The sequence below is a fragment of the Papaver somniferum genome, chromosome 8, assembly GCF_003573695.1.
Source record: "Papaver somniferum cultivar HN1 chromosome 8, ASM357369v1, whole genome shotgun sequence".
Classification (NCBI taxonomy): domain Eukaryota; kingdom Viridiplantae; phylum Streptophyta; class Magnoliopsida; order Ranunculales; family Papaveraceae; genus Papaver; species Papaver somniferum.
In genome coordinates, this window is record NC_039365.1 from 31,888,911 (window position 1) to 31,903,595 (window position 14,685).

General features: G+C 36.0%; 2 protein-coding genes across 3 annotated transcripts; one reads left to right on the plus strand and one right to left on the minus strand.

Annotated features, from left to right (window-relative positions):
• The first annotated feature begins 4,666 nt into the window (after positions 1-4,666).
• Positions 4,667-7,321, plus strand: LOC113304808 (glutathione S-transferase 2-like). The gene is made up of 9 exons (XM_026553947.1): positions 4,667-4,807; positions 4,913-5,009; positions 5,110-5,166; positions 5,277-5,362; positions 5,488-5,559; positions 6,230-6,283; positions 6,400-6,475; positions 6,639-6,700; positions 6,900-7,321. Exons 1-9 carry the CDS (start codon positions 4,790-4,792, stop codon positions 7,062-7,064), a joined length of 687 nt encoding a protein of 228 aa, XP_026409732.1. The 5' UTR covers positions 4,667-4,789; the 3' UTR covers positions 7,065-7,321.
• Positions 7,322-9,110: 1,789 nt separating this feature from the next.
• LOC113302186 (uncharacterized protein At4g22758-like) lies at positions 9,111-13,079 on the minus strand. Of its 2 annotated transcripts, XM_026551039.1 has the most exons (5): positions 12,388-13,079; positions 12,051-12,105; positions 10,389-10,684; positions 10,104-10,314; positions 9,111-9,610 (listed from the first exon to the last, which is right to left on the minus strand). In XM_026551039.1, the coding sequence occupies exons 3-5, from the start codon at positions 10,452-10,454 to the stop codon at positions 9,306-9,308; spliced, it is 582 nt and encodes a 193-aa protein (XP_026406824.1). In that variant the 5' UTR covers positions 10,455-10,684; positions 12,051-12,105; positions 12,388-13,079; the 3' UTR covers positions 9,111-9,305. The 2 variants fall into 2 exon arrangements, with proteins under 2 accessions (XP_026406824.1, XP_026406823.1); XM_026551038.1 differs by lacking the exons at positions 12,051-12,105; positions 12,388-13,079 and having other exon boundaries at positions 10,389-11,020.
• Between the last annotated feature and the right edge of the window lie 1,606 nt (positions 13,080-14,685).

The following is a 14,685-nucleotide window of genomic DNA, read 5'->3' on the forward strand; positions in this document are numbered from 1 at the left end:
ATTGATCTTTTAGGCAACGGTTATAGGACTTAGGGTCTATATAAGTTTAAAGGAAAATCTGATGAAGTGAACATAGTTGATTCTTGTGCTTTCTTTTGTGTGTCTTTAAATGTTTTGCATGGTAGACTTGGAACCGTAAAATTATAAGTCAATGCATAAACTGCCTAGCATAGGCTACGTACCCAAATTTAGTTTGGATCTTGAACACAAAAATGAAATGAATATGTTATAAAATCTTTTAGCACAAATGTTCAGAGTAATTCTAAGCCCTTAGAATTAATTCAGTTAGGCCTAGTTGACATGAGTTCAACCCAAAACCACTATGGTAAAAGATGGTTTATAACTTTCATGGATGATTGTACGAGGTACTATCTTGTATACTTTCTTAGGGATAAGGATGATGTCTTAGAAGCCTTAAGATGTATAAACTTGAAGTTCAAAACCAATTAGAATCCTTGAACATAACAACCGTATCCTTAAGAAGATGATATTTGCCATGTTGATTAGTTCAGAGGATTACCTGCGGCCTTGTGGGGGGAGGCAGTCCTCTTAACTAGTATATACTGAATATAGTACCCTTAAGGATCATGAAACTCCATAGGATTTATGGAAAGATAGATGACCTTCTTATGAATGCGTCAAAGTGTGGGAGTGTTTGACTAAGATTGTCATTCCTTTTCCTAAAAGAACTAGATAGAAACCAAAAATGTTGATTGTGTCTTCATATAGGGTATGCTGAGTATACTTCTACATATAGATTTTTGGTTGTGTGTTCTGATTTTTCATACTTTGGTGTGATTTTTCTGACTTTGTTGTGAATACTATTACATAATCTAGGGATGCTTAGTTCCTTGAACATGTTTATTCTTAAACCTGTACCTCGTTAGAGATGTGTTGTTGATCCCCTAGATTTATTTTCAAATAGTCAGAACTTATCTTAAAGGAAGATGAAGTTAAGGTTGAGCCTAAGAGAAGTAAACCAATTAGACTTGAGACTTCTTATGAAGTCGATTTCATAACATGCCTAGCTTAGTCTAAGCCCTGGACTTGTAAAGAATCCTTGATATCTACTGAAACCCCATTCTGGTAAGAAGCTTCATTTAGTGAAATGGACTTAGTCCGTCGGAACCTGACTTGGGAGGTTTCTAGTTTACCTCCAGAGAGTAAGACCATGAGATGTAAATGAGTCTTTAAGAGGAAAAATTAGGTATATGGAACTGTGGAAAAATATTAGGCTAAGTTGGTAGCTAAAGGATATAAACTAAAAGAAGGTGTATATTTCCTTGATTCTTATTCATATGTGACGAGATTTACTTCCGTTGAGATGCTAATTGTTATTGTTGTCATAAACAAATTAGAGATACATCAGATAGATGTTAAGATAGCTTTTCTAAAATTGTGAATTAGATAAAGAAATATACATAGACCAACCTGAGGACTTTGTAGTGAAAGTTTATGATGACAAAGTTTGTAATTTGAACAAAATTTTGTATGGTTTATAAAATAAGCACGTATACAGTGATATGGAAAATTTGATCATGTGATAATGTGTAGTGGATTTAAGTTAATGAATCTGATAAGTATATTTACAAGTAACTTGTTAAAGGATGCTTGTGTGGTTGTATGCTTGTATGTTGATGATATGCTTATACTTGATACAAACATAGATGTGATTAATTCCACTAAAAACATGCGCTGAATGAGAACGTTGACTTGAAAGACTTAGGCTGAGGATTAGAAAATAATCTAACATATGTAGTCTTAGTCATTCTCATTATGTTGAATTTGTGCTTAAGAGATACAATCAGTGTGATTGTAAGCCTGCTTGTACTCCGTACGATTATTCTTGTAGACTCAAGGAAAAAAGGGTAATGGAGTATCTTAACTTGAATACTCAAGAGTTATAGGATGTCTGATGAATTTAATGAACTGTAAGAGTCCAGACATTGCCTATATTGTGAGTAAGTTAAGTAGATATAATTGTAGTCCAGATCAATAGCATTCAGATGCACTGAGTAGAGTATTATGGTACCTAAAATACTTTATTACCTTTTATTTGATTTATGAAAGGTATCTTGCTGTCCTTGAAGGACTTTGTGATGTAAACTGGATAGTTGACTCAGAGGAGTCTAAGTCTACGAGTGGATATGTTTCACTCTAGCATGAGGGTTTGTTTTTTGAAGATTTACAAACAAACATATATTGCTCAATTCATTATGGAATCTGAGAGTATTGAGTTAGATAAAGCACGAGAGGGGGCCGAGTGCCTAAGATGCTTTTTAGAAGACATTCCTCTCTGGCATAGGCCTGTGCCAGCTATATCTATACATTGTGTTAGCCAAGTTATAATAGCTAAAGATGAAAATAACTAATCTCAATCGGCGTTATTTCCATTGATTGGATAAAGTCCAAGGAGAATATCGCGCAATCTTTGACGAAAGGTTTATCCCAAGAGATAGGTAGAAATGCATCGAGGGGAAGGGGCTTAAGCTCATAAATTAAACTTTCCATGAAGGATACTCAACCTTGCTGACTGGAGATCCCAAGATCAAGGTTTCGAATGAGACAACTAATTTGTGGTGGGTAAAGGTAAACACTATCTGAGAATTTTATTCTCTGCCCCTTCCATATGGTGTAGACGTGATAGTGTGACTGCATGTGAAGGATGACTTTTAAGAAGTCTTAATGAGTTCTATAGTTTAAATTTAAGATTGAAGTGGGGTGTATCAGTAACACTCTTTATGGAAACTCACCTATATGAATGAGGAAGTGGGCCGCTTCCTATGAGAATATGAGCTTTGATTCTCTAGAGCATTCTGAGAAACAGGATATGTCCAGGGACAAAATGGACAAAACGGCACGAGCTTGGCAGCAACCTTGGAGATATCACCCGTGGTTGTTATCGCGAATTACATCAAATGCTAGCATTTCAAGACATAGTTCACTGTCTCTAGCAAGTAATTCCGGTAATATCTCACTAAGCAAAGGTTCAAGACCTCTTGGACACCTCTGCCTAAAATGGTATTTCCTGCGTTTTTTATGTGATTTTCTTTTGATGGTTTTGGTATTACTGGAACTTAGGACATAAAGGTCACTAAGGGTTCACTAGTTCATGCTTTTTCACTTTGGTGAAAGATACCTATAGTCTCACCATGTGAGAACTAAAGATGAAAGCTCTCAATACTATTGTGATTTGTGCAATCCATAGTATGACCCTGGGGTCAACACACTTTTGTGTGAGGGAGAGGACGTAGAAATGACTAGTATGATTTCAACACTTGCACGATCAGTCTGTTTGGATAGTGAGATTGGGATGTTGATTTACCAAGATCTATCTGTGTTTTCATGTTTTATTGAGTTTTCATTCATGCGGGGGATTGTTGGAAAACGTTTAATAAAAATATAATTTATTGTTTTCTTTTGTGAATGAAACTCATTAGTCCCACATTGTGGAGTTTCCAATTTTAGTAGTTTTAAGAAACTATATAAACCTTTTAGTCCCACATCGGAGAGTTTTTCTTCTTAAGTTGTATTTGTCAATTATATAAACAAATTCACTACTTTTGTAAAATCTATGGGAAAGGGGTTGCTCTATATTTAGAGGGACCCTTAAGGGAAAAACATTTTATATTGTTTCTCAAGTGTTCGAAATTTTCCTTTATGGTTTTTTCGGAGTTGCCAAGCTCAAGTTGAGCATCTACTACATACGCTAGTAGTAGGTGTAGTAGGGTGTTTTATCCTGGAAATATCCGTCCTGTGAGGGCTATATCATCACTCTTGAGTGTAGCCGGGGGCTAATGTCTTAAAGGCAACGTGTTGAACACGTGACTCACTCGGTTTTTTCAAAGTTTTGCGTTGTTGCTGTTGCGGAGATATGAGGAGCTCGTCCGTGTCATCAAATCGATCACTTCCATTATAAAAGAGCTAAGTATCAATAACTTTTGCTTATTTGATTTTTCCTTGTTTTTAATTATTGCACCCCAACAGTTTGCATTCTATAAAAAACCTAGCTTGACATGATGAATAAGTATTGCGTCCAATACAAGCCTGCAATAAAAGAGATACTTTAATTAATTATAGAGGATATATAAATCTAACTTCTAGACATATTTATGCAGCAAGTATATTTATACCGGGAACATATATCTTTGAATACAAACCTGTGTAACGTGTAATCTTCCTTTTCCTCTGATAAACTTGTGAGTCACAACGGGTCTTTTTTTATTTAACTCTATCGCTGAACATGAGAAGATAGCATGGAAAAACCAGAATTCGATTAATTCAACTCAAAATCCAAAATTTAAAATGAAATAAGATGCGAGGAACAATAACAATACAGTAACACTCTAAGCTTACCCCAAAAAGTCATTCTTGTAAGAGGATCTAGCTAATTTGTGACAAGAAAATCCAATGGCTCAGTGCTAAAACCCTTGGTGTGGAACTGACGAGGACGATTGATGCTCCCTCCCTCTGTGAACAAGCTTCTAGTGCTCCTCCTAGTTTATATAGAGTTGTTATTCGTGCTACCTACAGTGCCATAACTAATGTCTCAGTACCATGTTATGGGCTACCCCGTAAGAGAAAGCAAAACGACACATCCTATAATGCTGACGCTTAGTTATTGACAAGTACATTGTTTGTATCTGTGTCGTGTTATCTTATTATTATTAAATACAATTTGATACTATGTCTCTATGCGGTACACCAAACCTTACCCCCCAGAATTAAATGATGCTGTACTAGTCAAAAGTTCACTGTTGATTATGTAACACCATTATTCAAGCTCATCATGGACCCAAATTTACAGGTCCAAATGTTTCAAGCTCTGTCACATAATTCAACTTGATTTGATTTCTTATGCTCCTCAATCAATTTTAGGAGCTAATTATTTCTACTTAACTTTTTTCTGCAGGAAATATCATCATCTGTACCAGAAAAAAAGCTCATCTTGTATTCCTGCTGGGGGAGTTCTTGTTCATGGCGAGTTAGATTCGCTCTACACTTAAAAGGTTAGATCCAATTTACTTAATTTGGTCCGGGTTTCCATAATTTGGTGAATATTTTTGGTAGTAGAAGTATTAAGTGGGTGATTTCTATTTTAATTATCAGAGCTTCCTTATGAGTACAGAGCAGTCGATCTTTCGAAAGGAGAGCAATTTAGTCCAGGTTAAGTCAAAGATTTTCCATCATGATTCATCAGCTATGTTATGTAATCAAGTTAGAATTAATACTAATAATTAATCATATGGCATACACGTGTTGTATTGAATTTGCAGAGTTTGATCGGTTAAATCCACTTCATTTCGTTCCGGTTTTGGTGGACGGTGATCTGGTGATCACAGATTCATTTGCAATCTTAATGGTTAGTAATGATCGTTACAGTCCGACTACTAGAGATCATGGGTTCAAATCCCACCGCCAGCAATAAGATATTTGAACAAGCTTCTTACTAGATTGTTGTTTTTGTTGTTGATCTGGTGGGCTCAGTATTTGGAAGAAAAGTATCCCCAAAATGCACTCTTGCCAAATGATCTAAAGCTAAAGGCTATTAATTTTCAGGTAGGTTGGAATGGTGTTTTTTCACTGTCTAGACTTCAATTGATGACGGTACTTGACTTGCATAAAATTTCTGTTTGTTATAGTTCGGGGTTTTTCGAAGAAAAAAATTCTTATAATATGCGGCAGATTTAGAGTTTCCAATGCGTGTTTCCCTTATGGATAGGTGAAAAATATTATTTGGCATTCTTGGATGAATTTCTACATATCATGCGAGCAGTGGGCTTTAAATAGAATCCCTTCCTTTTTGTACACAGCTAGCTAGTTGATAGCTCAAAAATAGGATCCCTTGGCACCACTTTTTGAGACACTAAAAAATACTCAACGAGGACTGCATTTTGCGGGAGTTATCTCTTCTCGCAAAGATTACAATCTTTACCAAATATTGAGTTGATTTCAGAATTCTACCCATATTAGACTATTGAAAGACTGAATTTCCCATTAGCATGATGACAAATTAAAAGTAGTTTATCTTCGCAGCAACTAATGACTGTAAAGGCTAGTCATCTGCGTATCAGAGAGTATAGGAGTCTCTCTTAAAGAACCCTTAAAGAAAATTTCATAGCCAAAGTTATTTCTGTCCGTTACGATTGATATGACTTTCATATGCTAGTTATCTGTTGATTATGTTAACTGCATACTTGAACTTGCTAAAATAGAGTCTTATGTACAGGCAGTAAGTATTGTCAGCTCCAGTATTCAACCTCTGCAGATGATGCGAGTGGTGGTAAGCCTCTATTAGCACTTCATATTCGCTCATTTGGTCCTTTATCACTTACTGTACAAAACTAGTCTGTTGAAATTGTTCCATCTTTCATTACTTTTTCTCTCTCATATCTGCAGCTGAGCATTGAGGAAAAAGCTGGTCCAGGAGAGGGACTATCATGGGCTCAGCAACATATAGAAAAAGGCTTTATAGGTTAGCATATATTTTTCCCTGTTCTGCATTTCCGTTACCATTTGGTTGTAGCCGGTCAGGATCTTAAACCTGAATATGTTGTGGTAAAAGAGTTGTCATTAGAATTTCACTCGATCTTTTATGAATCTGAATTGTCTTCTCAAAACTTACACTTTATATACAGCTCTAGAGCAGTTGTTGAAGGACGTCTCTGGCAAATACGCTATTGGAGATGAAGTACATATGGTGTGCTACTTCCCATTCTATTAATTATTTTTGTGACAAAAGGATCATAATATGGTCTCTTAATTAGGGGATTTAGGATCCCCTATTAATATTGATTCTCTGTTGTTACTGCATTATGCTTTTCCTCCAAGGTAAGTTTTTAACTGATAATATTACCTGCGCTGAACGACTAAGAAAGAAGTGTTTCCCTATGATGCAGGCTGATGTTTTTTTAGCTCCACAAATTGGTAATGCTATGAATAGGTTCAAAGTTGATATGTTGAAGTTTCCTACTCTGACTAAGATATACGAATCATGTAAAGTTCTACCAGCATTTCAAGCTTCTTTGCCAGAACGCCAACCTGATGCTGCTGTAAGTATCTAGGCTTTGTTGTATTTGATTGTTGTTGTAAAAGTTTCCACTTGTGACCAACCATATGCAAATATATGGACCTGCAATAGCTGCTTATATTTTACCAATAAAGCTTGAGCATCTCGTTTTGAAACTTCTACAATGCCAGCTTTACAGTTGTTGTAGTTATTGGAAAAGATTAGTTTCAATTCTGAAGGTGTTTATATCCTTCTCTGGTATATATTCTTACTGGAAGTGTCAGAATATATTGGTCCATGGATCATTCAACACATCGCACCTCAAGTTGAGCTTTCTTAGTTCACAAATTTATCAGATAACTAAAGAAGTGCTTCATGATGGCCGGCGTTTAGTTTTTAAAAGAAATTTGTGTGAAAAATAATCATAAAGACCTTATTTAGACATGCAATTTGAGTGAGTAGCATCATGAAATTCAGGTTCTACAAGACCTTATTTAGACATATAAACACTTCGACTAGTCTTTTATTCTGGAGAGAAAGAAAAGAACAAATTGATGAGTGTAAGAGAATAAGTCTTTTTTTTTTTTTATACACTAGAATTGAATAAAGTGAGCATAATTGTAACTGAGATGCCGGAGGAAACTGCTAAATCAACTGCATCAATGGTGGACTCGTGATTTGTTGTGTAAATATTGTTTTTACAGAACTTGGGAACTTCTGTTTTGAGTATCCACCGCCTTAATGAAATCCAGTTTAAAAGAGATAATGAGATCTTTTAAGCATGGGTAGTTTTTAAGTTCGGGTATCCACCAGCTGCATGTCAAGTTTTTTGTTTACAGCGCGTTTTCCGAATGCTTAAAATTTCAATGTTTGTAAAATTATGACCGTCACATTATGAAACATTCCAAATTTGCAATGGTAATTTTTATGTTTTTGTTTCTTGTTGGGATAGTTTTGTTGTGTCGAAGTAACATATCCCTCTCTCCTTTATTCACAACTGAGCTTTTCAAAATTGGAAAACTCCTGAGAATAGTAAAGAGAAACAGTTTATGGTAATTTTTCTGTTTTTGTTTCTTGTTGGGATAGTTTTGTTGTGTCGAAGTAACATATCCCACTCTCCTTTATTCACAACTGAGCTTTTCAAAATTGGAAAACTCCTGAGAGAAACAGTTTATGGTCCTCAAACCCGAAGTACAAATTGGTGGCCATGCTGGTCCTGCATCTAAATGGATCTCCCAGTGGGTATCACTATCACCGCATTGGATAAGGCTAAGATTCCTATGGACTAGATTGAGCTGTTTGATTAGCAGTTAATTGTTGCAATTCAAAAAAAAGTGTGGCCTAAAAGTTAACACTAGTTCTCTCGTGTGGCCTAAAAGTTAACACTAGTTCTCCCTCCTAACATTTACTCGCAGTTAATTGTTGTAAAGTGTAAACTATGCAAGCCGTTTCATCCGGGGGAACCATTGAACTATGCAAGGTGTTTCGAAATTGTAGATCACGGAATTAACGCGTGTAAACCCTTTGTTTAAGTAACACTGTAGAAAAACAATACAGCATTTCATACTTTACAAAGATGGTGATATTGAATGTATATGAATAAGAAAATAAGAAAATATGACATTATTAGTTAGGAAGACCTCTCTTTTTATGTGCGAAGAGCCGCTCATAAAATTTAAAAATTGGAGCATTGGGAGATATTCTCCAACAATGGGGTTTGCTTTCCTGTAAAACCAACAATGAAGAATCAAATTCAATAGGAGGCTCATTTTTCTTCATTCTTTACTTGGCCGACTTTCACCGTCCTATGTTTTCTCTAGTCCTTTTGACTTTCACAGAATACATGACATCCCCTAACATAGCCTTACATTTTCCAGACGTGTGAAAGTGATGTTCAAAGATTTTTTATGTTACTCCTGTGAAAGCTGCCTGCAACTATGCCCCTTCATTTACAGCCAACGGTCAGATATGTTGCAGGATTTTCCAGGGCAGGTCGAGAATTATTGTTTTCTATTAAGAGCTTCCGTGACTCCTAGTTGTGCTGGAAAAAAGGTGCAGTCACAACCCAGAAGATGACTGGAAACGGCGCAGTCTTATTAACTCTCAACACAACAACCGGAAATAATAACAAAATATATCATCCCTTAAATTTGTGAAGGCTTGCTTAATACATGCGATGAAATGACAGTAAATAATATTTCTACAGCTATTTGTTTTGTAAAGTTGGACTATACATAAATAAGGGGTGACTAAAAATATCCCAGGATATAAGATGCGAGATCGATGGAAGTGGTGGTTATCGACTATACATACAACCGAGGAAGACCTTCCAAAGCTTTATCGACCTTCTTCCAAATTTATTAAATGTTCGTGCTACAAGTGAAGAGAAAAGAAGAAAGGGTGGTGAAACATGGATGGTCTGGTTCGAACTTGAAGGAACAACTTCTGGGGCAGAGTGGGAGTAAGGAAGCAGAAGTCTTGTATGATCAGCTGGTCTGTCACCGTCATTGTAAGTAAAGCTACTGCTACGGCTATTGCTGTTAGTTCGTAAATAAAAGCTTCTGCTTCCAGCATCTCCTATCTTCAGCGTCTTATTTATACCTGAAAGAGAAAAAAAAAATCAACAATGATGTCTAAGCTGAGCAGATTTTCATTAGGTGGTGCAGTAGATTCAGAGACATCAAAAATACAGTTTGGACATACTAAATTACGTTTCTGAACCCTGAATCCTAACTGCCCTGGCCTAAAAGAACACTTGCACTCCTGTGCTCTCATCTGATATGCAATGTTCAGACGCTATAGCTCTAAGATTTCAATGACACTGATGAGAGGCCTCAAGGCAGACAGATCATTGTCTTGGTTGCTAGCCTTGCCTTATTATCCGGTGTTCTATGACTATCGTGTACTATGCAGTGATGCAGACGAATTTGGTTGAATGGGAGTTCTAAGTGACACAATTTACAATTTCTTCATTCACAAATGGGTAGGAGATGAATCTAAATTTTTCAACTTAGTTACGAAATAACAGAATTAACTAAAATTCAAAAAAGAGGAACTAAAATGAGAGAGGGAAAGAAGATCAAATTGAGGTTACTTTCAAGACTGAAGTGGGAATGATGTAACTCAAAATCAGTTACTGCTGTCTTCTGATCCAAGTAGGGCCGCCTTCCCTCGTCGCTATATCTATCCACAACAAGTTTAATCGTTTCCTCAACACTGGCTCCTAATCGGACCAAAGCCCGGACTGGTCCAGGACTACCTTCAACTGTTACATTGACTATAACTTTCGCATCCTTCTCATATTTCTACACACACCAAAATTTGCTTTAAGTTACAACAATAACCCAAAAAAATTCTTTTCAAGTTAACACAAAATTACCTCAGAATTCAACGAAGACGTAAAGGGCGACGCAAAAACATCCGTGCACGTAAGGGGCCGATGCATTTCAGGATAACTAGTAATCCCATTACCAAAAGCAATACCAACACTCCAAAGATTCGGTTCCGATTTGCAACGGTGTATAATTCCAGTTGGTTTAGGGGGAGGTTTTGATAACCGTGGTGTTGCTGCAAGCTTTCTTCTTCTGCTATTTGACGACGAAGAAGGTAAAGAAGAAGGAATTGGAAGTTTAGCTTTTTGTCTAGCTGAAGAAACCCTCTGCTTAATTTTTCTTTCTGTCATGGAATTTAAGTTTAAAATTTTCATACAAGAGATCAAAGAGATAAAAAAATAAAAAAAAAACAACAAAGGCTTTTATGTTCAATAGAAGTTAATTCTTGGAGGGACAGTGAGAGAGACAAATGAAAGTGTGAAGAAGTTGCTTAGAGAGAGAGGAGGGGTGTAGCTGTTGGTTGGGGTTGCGTCAGCTTTGTGCTTGCCAAAATCTTAAGTGATGCCTTTGGATTTCTCTGCTTTTAAAGTAATCTTCCAAGATTCTGATTGGTTCTTTTTAATTATTATTATAAATCTTTAGAGAGAATTTTTTTTTAGACAGTTGAGACAACTTATGTATGTGGAATAATCTAAACCTTTGATTTAGGTGGTTGTTTATGTTTTAAGACAATTAAGGTAGTTAAGATCTAATGGTCTCAATTTTTGTCATGGAGATTTTCTTTGACCATTTTTAAAATTAGATTGACTGGTAGAACCAAAAACTAACCCTTAGATTTGCAAAAGTGTATTAAGGTTTGGTATGATTATTAGTTAGAGATTCTAGCTGGGGAAGCATAATATCAGTGAAGGTTTCTACTACTAGAGTTGTTCTAGCAGTAAAGTCAACGCAAGTCGGCATTGAAAACGATATAAGCACTGTAAATCAAACCAGTTACAACAGCAGTGGTTCTAGTTGAGGTGCAAAACCTTGAAATCTTGACAAATTTTCATCTTAACATTTTTGGATGCTTTGAGTAGAGATCAAGATATACCAATTTGGGTTGGTTTCTTAAGAAAAAGAAAGCATGTGATAAAATCTATTATTATCAAGAAAAAGAAAGAGATAAGATATCCATATGAAACTTATAGAAAAAAATCTAATTTCCGAAGAAAAACCTCAAGTACAACAAGAAATAACCATACATCTGTAATTAACAGAGAACTGCACGTCAAGAAATCAAGTATAGGCAGGGAAGCTAACTTGGATGTTTTTTTTTCTAAATGAGTGAAAATAGAATAGGTAATCTGTTTACTTGTTTTCTTGATCCTTCCTTTTTCACCCTATGCCATATAGCTTCTATCAAAGTTCTTAGGAATCCTTAACAGATGAAAAGGTCTGGAACCGTATTAAGTATTTTGCTATAGTACAAGAATAAAATAGTTTCCGGTAATAGCAAACAACTACCATGTACAACTGGTTCCTTTCTACCTCAGTAATAAAGAGGTTCGAGTCTCTGTTATATAAAAATATGATCACAGAGACCTGAACAGATGACCTTTTCATATCTGAGAATTAAATGAAACAAGCGCACATCGGTAGTTTTTTTTTTTTTTTAATGACAAATTCTAGATGTGGAGAATTTCAGTTTGTGGCAGTGGGAAGCTTACCTCTCTACTTGGCAGGAGATCGAAACTCAGAAGCATGTTACCATCCCATTAGGATCTGCCAGAAATCACATCAAAATGTTACTTAACCAACACAAGTATGAATAAAAGAGATTTGATAAATGCAGATGATACAATCAGACTCCTCAGACTCCAATGGATGCTGTTTAATAGAAATGGCAAACTATGATACCTAACAAGACGAATCTCAAGCTACTTTTGCAGGAGAGCGAAAACTACGTGAGCTGGTCAAATGATAACGCGACTCAGAACAGAAAAATGGGGCTTTCTGGTACCTATAACCTACGGGTAAAGATGTATGACAGTCAGATTCACCAACCTCAGCAGTCTTTCAAGTTGAACCCTTCCAGATGCCACCATCAATCCATTCCTCCACCAAAATTCTAATATAAGTTAGCATAAGAGAATACCGAATCAAGTTCAAACCAAATGCAAATGAGAGCTACAAACTCTCAAGGTCGGCATTGCAACCTAGGCTCCAGCTGCATCCTGGTACCATAATCTTGGTTAATCCCTACAATTCCATCGTCATTATTCTTTGTATCAAAGCATCATCCCATATCTGTTCAGAAGCATAGATACCCCAAAAGAGAATAAAGCCCACTTGTTTTAGAAGCATCATTCCATAGACAGTCTTCATTGGATCGAAGCATCTGTTACCTTCTTCGACCAAACCAGCACCCACATAAGCAGTTACGATCCCGGAAAACGTAATTTCAATTGGTTGAATTTTAGCTTCTAACATCTTTTCAAACAGCTTGATTGCATCAGGAGTTTTCTATTAACGTTAAACAACCTAAAACCATCGCACCATATGAATTACATGTTTTGCTTCTCAAGAAATTAAACAGCTCAAATGCCTACCAACGGAACCACATTTTGTGTATGAATCGATTAATGCAGTTGCTAAACTATCCTCCAATTGAACACCAATTGTATTCATTTATATTATATGCAATAAATCATGGAATTACAAGCGAACAATATCTCTCGCCATTTTTGAACAGAGAGCTCAAGAGCATGAATCGACATCCTCGCATTCATTGAATTCTAAGAAGCTGGATCCCTCTCTAGCATGTAACTACCTTCTTTGCATACAAGGAATCATCGAATTCCAAGAAATATCTTCCATCGGAAGTTTTAGAGAACAAGCGTTAGGAGTTTCCGTCTAGTTTCTTTCTTGGTTATGAGTCGCATATACTGTAGGTTCCAGGGAACATGTTGCGTGGGCCTAATAAGGTTATATTTCGGTAGGCCTGCTAATGACTTCCTAATCCTTTTCCTTCCCTTTTTTTGTGCAGAACTCCAATTTTCAAACAAGGAAATACCAATTGGTCCTACAAATAATATATTAGAAAGGGTCTAGTTTAATTGACCTAGTCAATTGTCTGTTTGGTCCTATTTGGTAATATAAATTATAGTTTGGTCCTAAAAATTATAGTTTGGTCCTAGGGTGATGTCATGGATGATGTAAATGTCATCTTGTAATGGCAGAAATACCCTTTTGGATAAGGACCATATATATAGTCAAAAGGTAAGAGAGAAGAAATCATTCTCAGATTTACTTTCTCTCCCCTGTATTTTCAGATCTAGAATTTCTCTCTCTTTTTTTCTTTTTTTATTTTCTTCCTGCTAGTGATGAAGAAGATGAAGATGATGATGAACGATTCTCTATTCTCTCTATTTTTTTCTCTGCTAGTGATGAATATGAAGATAATGATGAATACGACGAAGGTTTTGTGTTTTTTTCTTTTTTCTTTTTTCTTTGTGCTATTTTGCTCTGTTTTGATGATGAAGACGGTGAGGTTAAAGATTTTGCTGTTATTTATGATGATGATGAACCTTTATCATCTTCACATGCTTGGGTAAGTTTCGGATCTATAAAAGAAGATGAATATGACGGAGTTCATTTCTGGAATGAACTCTGGTTTGTGATGAAGATTTTGATGTTTTTCGTCTGTTGTTGCTGCTGATGATGGAGAGGATGAAGATGAGTTGTTGCTGCTGATGAAGAAGATGAAGATGACGGAGTTTATTTTCAGGAATGAACTCTGGTTTGTGATGCTGCTACTGTTGAAGTTCATCTTCGTCGCTGCTGAAGATGTAAACTAGTTTTTTTCTTGATTTTAATATGTTGTTGCATCCGTTTTGATAAAGACGACGATGAAACAGATCTGTTTGATAAAGAAACAACACGAGTTGATGAAGACGACGATGATGAACACGAGTTTTTTTCTTGATTTTAATCTGCTGCTGCATCTGTTTGATAAATACGACGACGAAAACGAGTTTTTTTCTTGATTTTCTTGCTACTAGTGTTGTTGAAGATGGTGGAGACGATGAAGATGATGAAGACGACGAAGATTTGTGATGAAGATGTTGTTGGTGAAGATGAACTCGTGCTTTGTTGTTGAAGACGACGAAGATGATGATGTTGTAGTTCATTCCATCATTGAACTCTGTTTTTTTTAGGTTTTTATATGGAGTTCATTCTGGAATGAACTCTGTTTTTCTTTAGGTTTTTACATGGAGTTCATTTCTGGAATGAACTCTATTTTTTTTAGGTTTTTATATGGAGTTCATTTCTGGAATGAACTCTGTTTTTTTAGGTTTTTAT